The 19,267-nt window shown below is 45.7% G+C and overlaps 1 protein-coding gene and 1 long non-coding RNA gene across 2 annotated transcripts in view; one reads left to right on the forward strand and one right to left on the reverse strand.

Annotated features, from left to right (window-relative positions):
• Positions 1 to 1,115: 1,115 nt before the first annotated feature.
• The window catches only part of LOC137601006 (raftlin), a 76,145-nt gene continuing 57,993 nt past the window's right edge, over positions 1,116 to 19,267 (forward strand). The window contains exons 1-2 of the mRNA XM_068322974.1: positions 1,116 to 1,554; positions 12,124 to 12,297. Of these exons, the coding sequence (XP_068179075.1) occupies positions 12,150 to 12,297 (148 nt within the window). The 5' untranslated portion in view covers positions 1,116 to 1,554; positions 12,124 to 12,149. The remainder of the gene's footprint in view (positions 1,555 to 12,123; positions 12,298 to 19,267) is intronic.
• LOC137601084 (uncharacterized) lies at positions 12,004 to 18,565 on the reverse strand. Its single transcript, XR_011037022.1, has 3 exons — positions 18,299 to 18,565; positions 16,451 to 16,522; positions 12,004 to 12,128 (listed from the first exon to the last, which is right to left on the reverse strand). It is a non-coding gene; the product is annotated as an uncharacterized lncRNA (long non-coding RNA).

Below are 19,267 nucleotides of genomic sequence, written 5' to 3' on the forward strand. Positions count from 1 at the left end.
GGCACTCATCAGTATGTGATTTACAGTCCTTTGGTGTGATGGAGCCAACAGATTCCACATGTGAACTCAATTATAGACCAAGAAGACAAAAATTCTGAGCATGAAGAATTCATCACATGAGCCGGTTGCCAGGGAGACGATTTGGTTGTTATCACATGAGCTGGAGATGTGGTCATGTGGCTGCGTGTGGGAGCATTTAAATAAAGGAACGACTCCTATCCTTTTTTCTTACATTCATCCACTTCCATTATCTTCAGGAACATATTCCAGACGGCGACATAAAAAAAACGAAAAAACGGACAAACAGCAAATGCCACGCCCACGCCCCGTGGAACGCACCCGGACATTTAACATCAGGCAGGAAGAGAACGATCAGACGCTGTTTTACTGAAAACATCTGGAAACAACAGCCAACCGGGGGTTATAGAACCAAAACAATTAGGTGAAACGTGCAGCGCGCTCCACGCAGATGTAGGGAACTGTTCCCTCACACACACACACACACACACACACACACACACACACACACACACACACACACACACAGTGGTCAGACGTCGACTTCAGATACTGTCAGATCCAAACCGAAGGTCAATGGCGCCACTAAACGGCGGTTAAATTCGCAGACTGATCGGAGCGACTTCGTCCCTGAAGTCCTCGGTGATGCAGGCGTGTGTTGCACCGGTGATGTTTTTGTTGTTGTGTTGTTGTTGTGATGAAAAATCAGTTACACAATTGTTTATCCACAGCCGCGGTGGCGTCCCCTCATAGAGGCCGGTTTAAATAATACATGCAAAGCTATAGGAGGTCCTGACCTGGATGTATTAAATATGCATAAGCACTACGGATTGAAGCCCCGAGATTCACACACACACACACACACACACACACACACACACACACACACACACACACACGTTCCACTACTTTCATTCTACTTTGCATCACTTGCAAACTATCGATTCCATTTTCTATCAGCCAATCTCTCGCCCTTTCCCTCCCTAAACAACTCCCTCCCTCCCTCCCTCTCTAACTCTGGTATTTCCCAGCGAAGCCCCCTCCTCCCTTCCTCCTCCCCCCCTCCTCAGATGGATTCTTCAGTCAGCCGAGTGGAACTGGTGCGGCTGCCGGAGAGAGAGGCGGAGAGGCTGAGGCGAGCAGACGTTGGGTCGGAGCGCTCAGACAATCACCAGAGAGAGAGGGGGAGAGAACGGGGGAGAGACGGTGGAGGGAGGTAAAGACGTGACAGGATGTGGTTTCCCTGAGCTTGCAGAACATCAGTACAGGCATACTTTGAGCATGACCTAAACACACCGAGCTTACAAGTGTGTGTGAGCCGTGTTGGAAGACGAGGACGGAGCTGCAGCCGACGGACGCTGGTGGCTCCTCTGCCGCCTGACGGAGGGACGGCGTTTCTTTACCGGACAGGACTCCCCCTGAAACATCCTCCATCCCAGCCCCCCCCCAGTAGAATGTGTTCAACCGCTGGAGGCTCCGGTCCAGTCGCTGCGTTTGCATCCCAGCAGTGAACTTTTCTAGGAGATTGCGAAACAGGTAAATATGTTTTATGTTTGTCGTTTCCTGTCGGCCGTTTGTCCGACTGACGAAACTCTTTACTCATTAGACACCACAAGACACAAGGTCAGCCTCCAGTTTGTTCCAGAAGAGGCTCTAATCTGCCACCACACACTCATGTTAGTACATTCCCATGCTCAGAACCGTACACACACACACACACACACAGACACACACACACACACTCCGGTCTTTCATTACTCACATCAATAGATCTGCTTGTTTTGAAGTCACATGCGTGATGGATGATGAAAACATGTCTACCTGGATCCAATCACACCTCAGACCCTGTCAGGGGGTGTACAGGATCACACCACTCCCACCGGTGATGAGGGAACACAGGAGCGTGTGATGTGTGAGGGGGAAAGTGTGTGTGTGTGTGTGTGCGTGTGTGTGTGTGTGTTTCCCCCGCTATGTAAAGCATGCGTGCCGATATGTTCATATCTGTCTCTGCAAACAAATGTTTACACGCTTAGGGTATGTACTCCAACACGCAAACTCATCCATGCGTGTGTGTGTGTGTGTGTGTGTGTGAGAGGGAGAGAGACACGGCAGTTTAAAGGGAAAAACAAGTTGAGTGATGGTAGGAGGTGAAGGAAGGGCGGGGGGTGTCAAGGAGGAGGAAGACGAGGGCATGGGAGCGAGGAAAAGTCGGGGCAGGAGGAGAAGCGCGTGCGTGCGTGTGTGTGTGTGTGTGTGTGTGTGTGTGTGTGTGTGTGTGTGTGTGAGGGAGAAAGTGAGTGAGAGGGCTCAGTCTGACTGAGCTGCTGTTAATTAGTTCCAGTTGGTGAGTTGTAGCTGCGTCAACGCTCCAGCGTTGGTGGGTCAGGAGTTCTCTCCGTCTCAGTCTGTCTGCAACACACACACACACACACACACACACACACACACACACAAAAACAGCACAAAAACAATAGTCGCCCAAAAGGCACACAGCACCGCAAATACAAACAGTGAAAGACGAGTCATACACACACGGACAAGAACAAACAAATATTACACACATCCGCACACACACAGGTATGTAACACAAAGGCTATACATGTAAAAGACCTGACACACAAAATACACATGTCCACATGTACAAACACACACTCACTGGCACACTGTAAACACACACTCGGCACACAGGCACAAGAGAAACAAAAATAGCCACGTGATCTCTGCCAAGTGTTCGTGATCAAAGGGGAAATGTAATGAATACTGTAACATGCATTGAACACATGTGCATACATGCTGCACATCCACATGACATTAGCGCATAGACACACACACACACGCACACACACACTTGAGAACACGCATGTGGCTGCGTCACGGACCTGGAAGTGATTGTGGTTTGGGCTTCGCTGCAGCGTCTCTTTGAATCGTCACGCAGGGCAAAAGGTGAAGCAGCCGTTACGTGAAAGGGTTAATTCACCAACGTTAGAACAGGATGTGGGGTTTTTTTCCCGTATCTCTGCTGATATGCAAACATGTAAATATAAAGATTTGACAGTTATGCACAACTACTGAGATCGAAATTTACCTAAATCAATTACTTATCTCCAGAAGTTGAAGTTCAATAACTTCCCCCTGCTGGCAGCGCTTCTGTGCTGCATTAGAGGGACTGTGAAAGATTTTTTTTTTTTGCTGTGAAAGCTGCAACTTTGAAAGCTAACCACTTGATTTATTTAACACAGACTAAAACGAGCCCAAATTATATTTCCAAAGGAAGGAATGATTCGACATTGCCACCCAGAGCCGCCACTTAATCAACCCGTACAGTGAGTGTATGTGGTATTCAGATACACTTGAAATATCAGCACATACACCCCTTCATCTGGGCCTCGTATTGTACGACGGGACCTGATGGATTGTTGTAAAAACCTTTTTATTGATGATTTATTAACATTAAGAATCGCGGATGACACTCTAACCTTTCTCTCTTGGCTGAAAACGTGAAAAAAAAGTCTTTATAAATGACTTTATTAACATTTGTTCCACAGAGCTGATGTTTTTAAATCCATTAACCTTTATCGCAGATTTATGACCCTTTATTTATGACTTATTAGCATTTAACTAGGACATCTCTCAAAGCTCTGGCGCATAAAACTCGCTGCATTTCCCACACCCTGCTGGGTCAGTGAGCTAATGTTTGGAACTCACCCTTTTAAAATCTTCTTTTATGCGCCGCAGAGAATTACAAAAAGCACATCAGTCATCAGTTTGTGGATTATTTAAGCAAATTTCACCCCATGAAACTGAAGGGAATGGTACATTTTGGTGACAAAACCAAAAAGAAACGTCCCCATACCTGTAGTCATGTGATCCATATTGGATCAGTGACCACTTTGAGGCTAAACCTTCATCAACGTCGCCAATTTGTATAAATTCTATGCTGATTTCTTAGCAACGTATACTTTAATCACCTTATGTTTGAAATCTGATCCGGACCATTTCAATGCCCCTGTGTGGAGAGAAATTCTATTAAGTCATTTAGAAGTCATATCTTTTCTCCTCTATATTCAAACGTTTAAGGTGCATCTCATTTTTCATTTCATTCCACTCTAGTTTTGCTAACAGCTTGTTTGATCCTGATGGAATACACAAGATAACTTCTACAAATTAAAAGCAGTACAAACATCACATTTACAACATGTAAGTCTTTTCCTGGCTGACTTATCTGTTTTTTTAGAGACAGTCATTGCTGTTGGTGGGTTTTTGTGGGTTGTCAGAAATAAAATTTGCCATCCTTGCTGGCAGTGAGATTAACTTTGGGCAGTAAACTTGGCTGAGTGGATAAAGCCTGAGTTTTGACACGTCCTGATGACGGGGTGTCATCTTGATTGCAGCCTCCGCTCAGAGGCTCACATCTTTTTCCCTCTGAAACGTTCCAGATCTCGAGCAAAGATTATTTTCCCTCGCTCCCCTGCTAGGTGACAGCGATGGTGCTTTTGAAGACGTTAAGTTATTCGAGGCTCGAGCATCGCCTTGAGACGACATATTGGAACCTGTCCTCAAGTCAAGATGGAAAACAAAAGAGCAACTCTTCAGCCGGTTGTAGAAACGTAGCCTCGAACCAAAGAAGGGAAAGAGGTCCCTTGATATTTCTATAAGGCGAATTGACTCCTGTCTTGCTGCTGGTCAAGAAAATTGCAGCGGTATTGATTGGGTAATGTTCAACATGGACATGTCAATAAGGAGTCTGAAAACCTCAGAACTTGGTTTCGGCTGGCTTTGATAAAAATGACCTGCCTGGAGCGACTTCACAGAAACCGATGAGTCACTCACAGGAAATCTCTTCAAACCAGAGGAAAACAGCCAAAAAGGGGGGCAAGCAAATGCTTTTCTGTCTGTTTTTTTCCTTTTCCCCGTTCTTGAATTTAAAAAAAAAATCTCTGCAACATCTATCTTAGGACGAAGCTTGACAACAACCAATCTCAAACTCATGACCGTGAGAGATGTTCGGAGAGGAAAGGAGAGGAGAGGAAGGGAAGGGGAGGACATGAGTGTTTGCTCCGGTGTATCAGTGTGAGGAGGAGGGGACAGCGAGGGCTGGAGCGACAATGATGAAGATCGACAAAAGCCCGTTGCAGCCAAAAAAAAGAAGAAAGAGAGAGACTGTCAATGAAAGAGCGGGAGAATGAGAAAGATTGGAGCCTATTATCGTCCTGAGTGGGTTACTAGTCATAGAGGGGTTGGTTCCCATGGCAATAGCTCACTCAATGTATGTGTGCATGCGTGTTTGAGTGTGTGCCGATAGGCCTTTGAGACTGTAGTAAGGACGGGGTTGGACGAGGCCACGGTGAACCATGGAGCGAGTAACTGGGGGGGAGGGGGGGATCTCAGACAGACACCATTATTTACCCCCCTATTCTCTCCACACTACTCATCACTGCTCATCTACGTGTTCCCATCATCCTGCATGCCCACCATTATGCGCCGTCCTTGGGCATTCAAAGTAAATATAACAAATTCAGTGAGTTGAAAATGCAATTCCACCTTTGTCACCCGTGGTCTCCTTGTGGGGAGTGTGCAGTGATTTAGATGTGCAGATGTCTGGGTTTGAGTATTGTGTAGCGTCTCTGGTGTCTACCTAAAGGTTCTGGGGGCTCCATGGATTGGATTTTATACTCATATTTTGGCTTCCAAGAAAGAACTCCATAGTTTCTTTTGATAGAAAATTGTCATTTTCAATTTGGCCGAAGGGAATGTAACTCCAAAAACAATTACCTATTTGATTTATGCAATGCTTGATATGTTACCGATAAAGAAACCTGGAGCGCAACAAAGAAAGCGCATGCTATTTTGTATATTTTAATCTACAATAATCAGACCTGTAAGTATTGGTTCATTTAATTTTTCAAAAACACTTTTTATTGACAATTCTCCCAGGAGAGGCAAATGAATGAAGATAAGTTAATTATTTAATGGCGTCTTCCCTGAATATCAGAAAAATACATCTCCCTCTTGTGGTGGTGGTGGTGGCTGATGACTCGGCTGACCAGTGGAACTGATTGGAGCTGAACACAGTCTGCTCACATTATCAGCTGGTGAAGACACTGTAGAGGCAGTGAAAATCTACAGCTTAGCTTTAGCCGTACATAAAGCTATTGGACACATCTGATGTCTTGTGACCCTTCCTGTAAATAGGATGCTCTTAACTGCTTGATCTATTAGTCGTCTCACTTTTTCTCAGCTTTGTGGTCATGCCTAGTGTTTTTAGTTGGGTTCAGTCGCAAAAACGCAAAATGGTTGGGGAAAAAAAAAAGTGAACAATACGTCTCTCTTTATTCTGTTTCGAAATGTTATCATACACAGTGTGAGAGCTCATTATCAATTACTTCTTCATTAAGAACAGTGTAGTTCAACAGTTGGCTGTCACCGACTGGAATCTGATTATCTCACGTGTGTTCATGGAGCTAACGCAGTCACAGACGCGTCTATCAGCAGCTTACCCTTCACTTCCTTTAAACCTCACAGGTCAAGTTTTTCTTTTAATTAATCTCATCAAATCTATCGTAGCTCTCTACTATTAATTAATCATCTCTTTTAAAAAAATCACCAGTAGGGTTTTGTTGTTGTTGGTGATATTGTCATTGCAATCTGGACTGTGTGACCAGTGGACCAGTGATTCCTTGTTTTTGATAGAAAAATGTCAGTCTGATTTGGCGTGCCGGTGACAGATCAATACCTCCATATAATACTGTAAAAGCAATCCCAATGAATCACATCCACTCCCATCCTCTTATTATTTTCTATTCCATCCCCTCTTTTCCTTTCTTCTCCTATCCAATCTCCTGCTCCCCATCTCATCCCATCCCATTCATTTTCCCAATGAAACCCATCCTCTTATCTTTTCTCATCCCATCTGCAGTTTTTCTTTTCAATCTTTTCTTCTATTTTATCTTTTCCTATACTATTACCTGTTTTCCCATTACGCCTTCCCCTATTTATTCTCTTAGCCTTTCTTATACATTACACATTAAATTACCCTAATAGGGAATCAAACCAGCAGCCAGTTTTTTTGTGTCGTACCTTTACTACAAAGCCATTGCCACATACAGTATAGACTGTATAGTATCCTATCTCATCCTATCTCATCATAAGTTTTTCTTATTTTGTCCCATTCCTATCCTTTCCTGTTACATCCCCAGTTCTCCTATCTTCTCCAGTTCTCTCCACTCCTTCCCATCCCTTCCTCTCCTCTCCTATTTCATCTTATCCAATCCTGCTCTCCTATCCTTTTTTTTTCTCAGCCTCTCATCCGTTTCTGTCTTTTAATTTGCACTATAGGCAGTTGGACAGAGTAATGAAGTGTTAAACTGTACACAGATTGATGTGCCTGGGCTGGGCCATTACCACATGAGCAGCTCATCTTGAAGTTGACTGGTTGAACTGTTGAATTAGCCTCTCTTTGTAAAGTGTTTTTCATGTCGTGGCAGTCGAAGCAGTCCTTCATGCTGGATTTTAACCCCTTCCTACATGTAGACAGTAAGTTGGGCAACAAAATCTGTTGTTGGAAGGCCCTTCGTTGTAGATCAGTGGCTTAAAGTCAAATTCCACATGATCCCCCAGGACCCTTTTCTTGTGGTCGTACGCCTTGCTTGTTGTCTTCAGCCTTTATTATTGGCTCTCTTGGATTCCATATCAAAAGATGTCAAGATTAAAGGAGGACGCTTGTCAGCAAAACATGCTGGAAACATGGATCATTTCAAGTCAAAACCGCCGCTGCTCTTGATGGCCTCTCTAACCACTCTGCCTTGGAGAGGCATTTGAGTCTACTCGCAAAAAGAACTACAGCATGGATGGTACTGGACCAGAAGAACCCACAGAAAAACACAGTTCCACTTACCCACCAGATTAAAAAGATCAAAAGTCACGAAGAGAGGGTGCTAAAGCCTGAGAGGAGAGGAGAGAGACGGCTTTAAAGGAAGACGACATGGGGAAGAACACAAGAACACAGTGTCCTAATTAATGTCTTTCTCCATTAATCCACGTTGAAGCTTCCCCTGCTGCTGGGTTTGATCTCAGCAGCATTGCTATCAAAGCCACGGAATATAGTCTGTAATACTGGGAAGATCTGAGTCAGACAGAAGGAAACTCATTCAGCGCAGTTTCTTCTGGTCTCCTTGACATCTCTAAGTGCAGGTTGGATTTTCTCTATCGATAATTGTGCACACAAACATTAAATCCAAATGGAAGGCGAGCTCTTCCAGTGAAAAACCAACAATTCAAATGTCTGAAGATTTTTGTTTTAGCCTGCGCTAGCTTTTTGTCTCTGTTTTTCTCAGTAATGAAGTGGTCTAACCTTCTGGGGAGGATTAGAAGCTAGCTTTAGAAATTCAACCCAGATACTTTCCATAGAAGGAATTGGGATCAGTTTTCAGCTGGAAAGTTCCAAGAAACCGATTTTACGCTACCTGCTGAGGGTTAAAAGATCCTAAGTTAGCATCTTCTTAGAATATTTAGTAAGCAAAACCTCAATATTGACGTCTAGAGCCAATGGAGAGACCAGAACGCCGCTTTCACTTATTGCCTTAATTTTATGGCCTGAAGCATCTAAAACGCTCTCAGCTACAAGACCAAAAAAAACACACAAAAAGCTCTAAAAGCTTTGAGAAAAAAAAGCTCATAAACCGGTAGCATGCTACTTGCTCAGCAGCAAAGGGGAGGCAGGAGGAGATTAGCGGCTCGTGTTTGAAGTTAAACCCCGATATTTTTCATTGGGGAGAACAGGAATCCGTTTTTGGTGAGAAACCTCTGATAAATCCGGCGTATGCATAAAACATGCTAAGAACATAGCAGAGAATTTGAAGAGCTAGTTTCCCCTCTGGAGTTGTTGGAGAGAGATGAAAGGAGAGTAAATCAATTCCTCAGGTGGCCAAAAAAAACATCCGTGAATGTTGCTAATGTTGCTCCGTGACTTGTAGATGTGTAAACAAGCCCAAAAAAAAAGGTCACGATGTCAAATTTGTGGGATTTTCAGCTTTTAGTGGCGCTCCTGCCCCCCAAAAAACCACAATTTCTGTTGTAATAATAAGCTAAAGCCCCTGAGAGGCGACCAATTTGAACATGGGAAGCAAAGCAGAGCTAGTTCCGACAAACTGCTGTTGATTGACAGCGGCGGTGGAGGATTAGCATTCAGCACATCTTTAAAGTGCTATAGGATGTTTTTGTTGTTGGGGCCAAACCGGCTTCAGCAAAAGCATCTGAACGTCAATTTGAAAAGAGAAGAATCTCATCAAATAAAATCTCTTATTGAATAAAATCTTCAAATGCTATTGGCAAGAGACAAAAGACGATGGTTGGTAATGCAGCAGAAGGGAAATCAATGGGCCTCTTCCTGTTTTTGTCAAAGCATCCCCGAGTCACTGCCTGTCAATCTTAGAGGAAAAAAAAAACACGTAGAGGAGCTTAGGCCGGGCGTTTTCAAGAACTGCCCGAAGCGCACCCCCACCCTTAGAGGAAAGGTTCAAGGCGAGAAACGGTAACTCAAAAAATCATAAGCATCTCACATTTCCTGCATCGGATCCCTTCTAAAAATATTCCGTTTTGCCTTCGCCTCCTCTGGAGTCTCAAGGAGCTATGCAAATACAAGCTCTATTTTTTCTTCTGGATTTGTTTTCCATTCACGCCCCTTCCTGAAAGCCCCCCCATCCTATTGTTCTCCATACCTCTTCTCCGTCTCTTGTAGACTACTTGACAGAGCCTCGCCTTCCCTCTTGTTGCTCCGTCTCTCTCTCCAGGGGGGGTATGGAGGGAAATGATAAAAGCTATTTACAACTAACTGTAGGCAACAATGAAACCCAGGAGTTGGGAAAAATTCACACTTTTCTTCCTCGCTGTTCCCTTTGATGGCGTCGTCGTTTGCGATGCTGTGTGGTGAACGGCGACAGAGCAGCTCAGTCCTGAGTGACAATTTAAAAGGGACTTGAAGCGCTTTTAGGGACTTGGACGATGTAAGCTCCCGCGGATTGTGTTTGACTTTTTTGTTCTTGATGGAAGTGAGAAATTAGGGGCCCTTTGACACTCGTTGAGAAGCGAAGACACGGCGGCTCGGTTATGTATTCAACACGTGGAGAGCATTTAGAAGTTCTGAACACACAAAGCAAGAGACTTTTAATAACAAGTCCATCAGCCCACAGTTCATTTCTGGGTGGGGGGGGGCTACAGAGATATGATTATATTGCACGTAGAAATTCATAAAGCCCAACATAGATTTGCGTGTAAGTGCTGCTGGAGACATTGGCCTTCATGACGACCGTAATGAATCTCCTGCCTCATCGCTCCTCGTCCTCCGTTCCCCCTCCTTGTGTATTCATCATCCCTTTCTATTCAATGCACTCTAATTGCATTCTTTCTTTCCAGATTCTACTTGCCATGCATTACCCCCCCCCTCACCCCCAACTCCTCCAACCCCCACCTCACTCCGTTCTGATGAACAATCCCCAACCCGGCCGCCCCCACTTCCTCTTTTTCCTCTGATTGATTCTCACCTTTTCCATTCTTGCCGTTCACCCCATTAGCAGAGCCCGTCTGTTCGTTTCCTACGCCGCCACCCACTCCTTCCTACATTCCGACCCCCCCACCCCATCCAGCCTCACTTCCTGTCCTGTCGTCCCTTGGCTCGGATTGGCAGTCTCCCGCCTCGGCCCTGCGACGTTCTGTAATTAGAAAGGGGGATAATAGAGAGGGATCCTCATCAGCCAGGGTGCAAGGGGGAGGTGAGGGTGCCACCCCCCCATGCATCCGTCCATCCATCCATCCATCCATCCATCCTAGGGTTTAATCACCGCCACCCAACAGGATGCGGCCGACCGGATTGAGGTCGGCTTTGTGAGCCCTCTTCTTCCTCCACACTGGTCTCTTAATTCAGTCTCCTTGGGAACGGGGGGGGGGGGCATGAAAAATGAAGCTCATTTAATCATCTTTATTTATTTATTTACACACTTAACCCGGCATGTTTTTCTTTATTAGTTTTCCTCTTCAGATCTCTCAGGGATGGGGGGTGTCCAAGCACATGAGCAGGTGAGCCTCGGCTCGCGTCGTTTCCATTTACGTCGTTCTTGATTTACATCGATGGAAAAGTACATGGAAAAATAAACATAAGGTTTATGGCATTTTATTCCACTTTGTTTCTCCACCACTAATATTAGAATCATTAAGTCACTAGTAAACCATTAAAAGCACATAATATCATGTTACTGTACAATAAATCAGAATAAAAACATATAAGCCCATGGCAACCCCCGTGACCCAAATGAGGAAGAATCAGCTGAAGACTACAGCTGTACTACATTAAGAAATAATTTTAAGTTTAGAATAGTTTCATATTAACCAAATAGTATTAAAATGCATTCATGAATAAAGTTCAGTACAGAACTGGGAATGGTTATCTTCAGTTTAGCCTGGAGACGAGTTCATTCAACTTGTGTCGTTTTTCGACTTAAGCTGCGTCTCCTGGAATCGATTAATGGCGTTAATACTGTTATCATTTACCTCAGGAAAAAAGAGAAACACTTCACTCCAAGTTCAAATCAGAGACAGAAGTCCTTTTATTTTTCGGTGAACAACTTTATCTAATAGGGCGGCACGGTGGCGCAGTGGTTAGCGCTGCTGCCTCACAACACGGCGGACCCGGGTTCGAGTCCCGCTCTGTGCGGAGTTCGCATGCTCTCCCCGTGTCTGCGTGGGTTCTCTCTGGGTTCTCCAGCTTCTTCCCACCTCCAAAAGCATGCGCTTCAGGTTGATTGGCCGGTCCCAAATTGACCATAGGTGTGAGTGTGTGTGTGAATGATTGTTTGTTTCTATGTGGCTCCGCGGTACACTGGCGTCGTGCCCGGAGTGTCCCCCGCCTCACGCCCTGAGACTGCCAGGATAGGCACTGGCTACCCCGCGACCTGCGTTAGCGGATTAAGCGGGTTGGAAGATGAATGATGAATGAACTTTATCTAATATTCTCTTCCTTTCATCCGATGCATATCGACCTTGCTAGCCCTCGCTCCATCCGTCGTTCACCCGACACACCCGACTCCGTCTGATTCTGGTCCGTCTGGGTTTCAGGGTTCCTGAACACACAAACAGTCGCCATGGGCTGCGGGCTACGTAAGATGAAGCCCACGTCGGATGAGAGCAGTCCAGGAAAGATCTACTCCACCTTAAAGAGACCGCAGGTGGAGACCAAGGTGGGCGTGGCCTACACCTACCGCTACCTGGACTTCCTCATCGGCAAAGACGGTAAGAACTCGTTTGCAATTCTGAATGTCTTCAGAATTGTCATTTATTTGCAGTAAATAATCTCCAACATCCTTTTCATTTTAATAAGAGGCTGATTTAAATACCGCAAACAAATTTAGTACAGAAATCCTGAAAACTTTGCAAAGCAACAATAATAAAATTATAGTGGATTTGGGGCTTTTTGGTAATAAAATCTAAATTATTACCCATACTACAGCTGCAGTTCAAAATGCATCCCATAATGCCCTTACATTTCTATACATCATACACCTGAATAACAGGGGTCTGAAAATCCACGTCAGAAAACGTCGAGATCCAAACGCGGCTCGCTGGCGTAGCAGAATAACAGCACAGGCTGTAATTTTAATCAGGATTTTCTTATAATGATGGAGTGTTAATTAGCGCCTGCTCCCTGTGTAGCAGCCACTGTTGTAATTTCTTTTCTGACAATTAGTCACTCATGCTTTCACATGGCGCTAATAATATAGAATTTTCCAGCCCAGTCTACGCCAAACATCCTGCTGGTGGTCATTAATTATGTATGGCACAGAGTGCAAACAAAGTAAAGGGCGGCCTGCTGGGAAAAAGATTTTTTTTCCTTTTTGGTCAAGGTCACAGGTTTTATCCTCACAGAAGTAAGTTGAAGTTAGTTTTGGTGCGTTTGAGTTGTGAGATACGCTCTGACCCTCACTGGTGACCCCGCGTCGCTGACGGCCCGACAGATTCGCTGGGCTCGGCATAAAAATATGGAAATGAATCAGTTCCCCTTACAAAGATAGGATCCATATACACACACACACGCACACACACACACACACACACACACACACACACACACACACACACACACACACACACACACACACATCTCCCCTCAGCCTGTGGTGTTTATGGGACGGGAGTTAATCCTGCTTCCTGAGACCTACAGCATGTAACGCTCTCAGGGGAACAGTTCCGTGTGTTTGTAGACATACTGATGTGTGTTTGCGTGATGGTAAACTTTAATACTGAGGTCAGTTTTAACTTGTGTGTTTGGGGGTTTTTTTTGATACATTGGGTTAAATCTGGTTACTAATCTGAGTTTGGGTTCAATATCCTGGTAAAAATCAACTTGAAGGACTTGAATTAAACCATCTTTATCTATACTTGTACGACGTTCATTCGTTTGATCCGTGACGGGAGCTGCTGGTGACGATGGAGACGATATATTCCTGCTCTGCCTTTTTCTGTCGTTGTTTTTTTTCCTGTCCTGTCGTTTTTATGTAATCCTGTTTACAAGCCAACAAAACCAACCAATCAGCCAACAGATAAACATCCAAATAGCCGTGATAGAAAATAAATCACATCCTCTGTGGAGGTGAAACTGCAGCACATCCAGACGTTTCTGAGGTGTTTACATCGACTCCTCAATCTTTATCGGTGTGAACACACACACACACACACACACACACACACACATCGTTGTTAATCTGACGAGGGAATCCGACCCGTCCGCTGACGTACTGGATGGACTGGTTTTGTTTTTCTGCTTCCAGTTCAGGCTTAGAACATTTTAGTTTCTGCACAGAACAGAAACCAGAATAAAGTTAATCGATAAAGGTAATTATTTCAGAGTAGTGAAACGTTCACTTGTTTACGGCGTAAAAGTGATCAGAAGTGTTGGACTGATCACAATCAAACCTTTAAAATGACACCAGTGCTGAGTCCAGGTGGAGCGTTGTGATTGGATGAGGGTAATCATGTGATGGGGGTCATCTGGGTCCGTTAATGTGCAGTGAGACGCTTCTGTGTGGGGCGGGGTCAGGATGCCATATATAGACGCCGCTCTGTTATTTCTGGTCATGACAGTTATAGCTGAGATGATGGGGGTGGGGGGACTGAGAGATGTAGTGTGGGGTGGGCTCGCCCTGACAGCTGATTATTCTCCATTAGTTTGTCAGGCTGACTGGACTGGATGGATGAAGGAGCCAAGGACGCTGGGAGTCCTGGGGGGGGGGGGGGGGGATGGGCGGGGCCCACCTCGGGCATCAAGGCGGAGCCAGGAGGCGGGTGGGGGGGGCTGGTGCCTCCTTTCTTGTCTAACTGTGCGTGTCTTTGGCTGGGGGCCATGTTATTATCGTCAAGTATTGTCTAATGGGGGGGCCGGGAGGGGGGGGGGGGGTACTTACTGTAATCACTTTCCTCTTGGTTTGTCTCTCTGTCACTGTCAGGGAAGATCCGGCTCCGCTCCGCTGTTGCTCATCTGCTAAAGTGTGTGTGTGTGTGTGTGTGTGTGTGTGTGTGTGTGTGTGTGTGTGTGTGTGTGTGTGTGTGTGTGTGTGTGTGTGTGTGTGTGTGTGTGTGTGTGTGTGTGTGTGTGTACACACACTTGTCCCGTAGGAGCACATTAAGTTTGTGAAAGCCGTCCCAGCGGCCGAACCGTTTCACCGCATCATCAGGTTTGCGGGTTGAAAGGTTAGCGTGTTCCAGTAATTACTCTGTACCAGGTGTGTGAGCGCAGGTAATGATTCCCGTCTGACAAGAAACCTGTGAAATATTTAACGCGCAGTCAAAGATGGTGAATATGAGAGCAGTCTGCGGTGAGCTGGGGGCCGCGCAGACGTCGCTCCGCTGCCAAGAAGCTCAGCTTCACGTCGGAGCGTTTTATGTCGGTAATCTCGTCTCCTCCCGTTTCCCTCGGCTTAAGAAAATAGAAAGATCAGACACTTCCTGTCTCGAATGGATCTCAAGCTTTTAATTCAGGCTTTGATTTTCTCTCAGATACATTACTGGAACTCCCTCCACACCTGCTTCTGTCGTCTCTCCGCGCGAAATCTCTTACAGTCGGTTCAAAACGTGCCCCCCCCCAGGTTCAGAACCGGAGCCTCTTCCAGATGGAAACTTACCTACCGTTCACGTTTGCGTTCATCACGTTTGAAGTCATGCACAACCTCGACCCGTAGCTACGTTTACGATCCTCTGCTCCTTCCACAACCTGTCGAACAAAACGTGGCCTTCGCTGTTTTTGCTCCAGCTCCTCCAGAATCGTCGATTTTTTTTTCATAGCCATGCCACATTTCCTATCCTCAAACAGCGTAACATCAAGTAAATACAGGAAGAGGAGCCGTGACTGAAATAGTTTCTTTTCATTTTGCTTATGTGGTCGCATTTGATCTGGTAAGACCGCTGGCTAATGCTAACCAGCTATGTCTACAAGTCTTTCTCCCAGTCGTAGCTTCATGCTACTCATTAGCACGTCATCAAGAACAACCAAACATTCCAAGAAATATCTGCCTGAGCTGCCAGGGATTCTTTCTTTTTTTTTTTAAGGCAACTAAAGGGAGATTGAATGAGCCATTATCCTCCTCCTCATCATCATCTTCATCGTCATCACACCGCTTGTGTTTTGATTGCAGACGAACTCGGAGGCACGTTCTTTATTTTAGATTCTCGATTCAGGCCTTGTTAGCGGCTCGTTTGTCACTCAGATATTTTTGTCACGTCTCGATGAAAACAAAGGGACTCTTCACATTGAGGCCTGTTCTAAAAATATGTCATATTTTATCATGTTGTCAAGGATGTAACATGATTAATTAATCACTTTTTTTTAATGTAGTAATGGTCCGTCTTGGTTTGATCTTGTAAACCAGAAAGCTTCATCAGATCCGATCGCTCTGACAAGAGCAAAAAAACAAAAACAGAAGAAGAAGCTGTTGTTGTTGTTGTTTTTTTCGTGTTTTTTTTTGTTAACATCTAATTCAAGAAGCGCGATCGGTGTAACTGTCTTATTTGCATGATAAGAGAAAACCTTTTTAAATAGAATTCATGTTGCAAATGCAGCAGAAACAGCAGCGCTTTTAAGTGGCGACAAAAACGAAGGCTTTTAAGTCTTTTTTTTTTTTTTTTTTTGCTTCACGTCTCTCGTCTTAGGAAATAAGACCTCATCATGCTCACATCTCTATGACGACCGCGCTGTGAGTAATGTTAGTAATAATTTCTTGCAACACTGTTAGATCATAGCTTTTGTTGCAATTGCCACCATAATGGCCCTGCGGGCTAGTTACCCGCCACCAAATGTACCAAAATAACACCTTTCAGAGCAGATGCAGTGATGAAAGCAGGAGCAAATCGTAATACAACCTCCTCCTGCACTAAATACCAGCGTTAAACTCACCGACGGGTCGTTTTCATCGTGTGCGTTCGACTTGGCGGTCAATCGGCCACCATTCAATCACCACTGAAGGAGCTGCAGGAGAACAACAACCCAGAGTCTGTTTGGTATCGAGATCGTGACCCCCCCCCCCCACACACACACAGGGAGCCAAGAAAACGACCTCGCCACATTAGATGGTGAAAAAGAAGCCATTACGCCGCACAACACCAGCAGCAGCACAATCAGGGAGATGTGACACGAGTCTGCCCCCCCCCCCCCGCGTGATCTTTCTTTTTTTTATTTTTTTTTAAATGTACCGATTGTCAGGAGGAATGAAAAAAAAAAAAAGTTGGAAACGCGTCGAGTACATCGCGTCTCTGCAGGCGAAGCGGGAAATATAAAGACGGCATCCTTGACATCGCAGCTCCTGCGCAGACGTGTGAGGCCTACACACACACACACACACACACACACACACACACACACACACACACACACACACACACACACACACACAGACAAACTGTTTGATTTCATCTCAGGAACTAGACACATCATTTATATGCAAAACCTCCGGAGCCCCGAGCCCCCCACCCCCCCACCCATGTTAATATGAGCGCTGGCTGTGGTGGCAGGTGAGTGACATGAAGGAACCCCCCACCCACACCCCACCCTTCATCCGACTCAGATAGGAGCCCCAGCTGCCGGAGAGGTCAGCGCCGCCCGGAGTCGCTTTCCGAGGGGAGATTAGTCCTTGGATGGGGGGGGCAGCTGGGATTTATCCCCCGGCTTCTCAGCCGGAGAGGTGGAATCAAACCGTGGTTATTGGAGGGGAGAATGACATTGAAGACTGGATCCACGGTCATCTGGGTTTTACATTACTTTTCCATTACGTTCCTGCGCCGCCTGAATCAAAACACGATTGTAAATTTGATGCTGAAGCAAGAAACGTGTTTCTGACTGAGAGGACATAAAACAGCAGAGTCCTGGTGGTGTATTGGAACATTCAGAACCAATCAATAATAAGTCGGCGTAAGCCGGTGTCACCGCCGGGCTCCATCCGTCGTTAGCGCCATGCTAAGTGCATGCTACTCGTGTTTCCAGCCTCTCAGGCAGCAAAACGCCGAGCCGTCGTTCGCGACGACTTCAGAGCAGCGTGTCAGGCGAAACTGTCCCAGGTTCCATTCGTCAAACTTCAAATAGTCTGAAGTGCTGACAAAGTTCAGCAGTAACAGGAAACGGCTCACTTCCTTCCTCCTTTCTCTCTCGCTCAGCGGTATGTTTCAGATTAGCTTCCCTTGTCGTGCTTCAGATTTAAATCAAGACTCTTTCCTGTGTCTCAAACCTTTGCAACTCCGGTTAGCTTAACTCAATTTCTAGTTTGCCATTGGTGTGTGTGTGTGTGTGTGTGTGTGTGTGTGTGTGTGTGTGTGTGTGTGTGTGTGTGTGTGTGTGGTGGAGCTAACTCCTAGCGTGGAGGAATACTCTGGTTATTCGGCTCAGGCCTCTGCAGGACGAGGTCGCGTCAGACGTGGAGACAAAAATCCAGACGCTTTTTAATATTTAAATCTTAAGGTGGATTTAATGTGGATGTTCTGCAATTCCTCGTCATCCTCCTCCCAGTTCTTCAGGAAAGTCACACAACCTGAGGCTGGGGGGGTTATTCTGGAGATGCAGATGCTGATTGTGGGCGGGGGACCTGTGTGTCATTAGATGACTGAGTTCGTACGAGTGTTGAAAAGAGAGGAAATGAGGGGAGGAAGACAGAAACTCAGATGCTGCGTGGTATCTGAGCCGTGTGTGCACACATGGCGTGTGTTTTCGTTCGTGTCAGAACCTCCGTGTTTGGACCCGTGTTGGTTTGCCTACCGTTTAGTTGTGTTTACACACCGCTGTGTTTGCCTTTTTATCGCCCACTCCGACATGGCGTCTGCTGATCTTCTCCCCCTCCTGACAGACAGAAACGCTCCGACGTCCTCTCACAGCTTTATTGGCTTTTATTGCCATCTCACTCAGATCCAATATGCCAGTATTGATTGTGTTGAAATGCAATCAGGAGCCTCCGCAGCAGAGGAACAAACAATCTAAGTTTAACCAAACACCTCCGCCTGGCCTCCAGCCGGGGGCCCTGATAGCGCCGCCCCGAAGAGGAACAATCGTATTTATACGTGCGGAGAGAAAAAGAGGATCTTTGGTCGCGGCTATTGTTAGACGTTTCAGTGAGGCCACACAGGCAGAATTTACAGGAAGTGACCTCAGCCTCGACCTCACTTCCTGCAGAATGGGGCGGTCGCCTGTTATCAAAGCAAAATATGTTGGGGTTTTTTCGAGAGCAGACCTCTGATGTCGGCGAACAGACGACGCTGGAAATGCAAAACAATCTCAGATGAGCCCAGATGTCGCCGCCGTTCGGTGACCCCCAAAAATAGTTTGATTTCAACTTCGCCAAGATGCGAACTCGGCATTTCTCCATGGCAGGCGAAAGATGTTATGAGTTGGAGACAATTTTCTCAGCTCATATTGGAACCATGTGATCGCTCAGCTGAAGTAAGAGGGGGGAGGAAAAAAAAAGAGTTATGAGTTTTCTTCCCGCAGCGGGGATGTGAACGCGGTGAATAACTATGATTTGTCTGCTCGATAATGAAATTCTCAGGTTGCCTTTCCCGCCGTTCAAAGTTCCACATTTCTCCTCCTGTAAAAGTCAATGTCCCCTCCGAGCAAATTTACACCCGAGGAGGAGAGGAAGTGTTTTTTCATAAAATGCCGAGATATCAATTTAAAGAAATCATGTCTCAACCTGAAATTTAGCAATTACTAAAAAAAAACAAAAATCTTTCA

Source organism: Antennarius striatus, chromosome 9 (assembly GCF_040054535.1).
Source record: "Antennarius striatus isolate MH-2024 chromosome 9, ASM4005453v1, whole genome shotgun sequence".
Lineage (NCBI taxonomy): Eukaryota > Metazoa > Chordata > Actinopteri > Lophiiformes > Antennariidae > Antennarius > Antennarius striatus.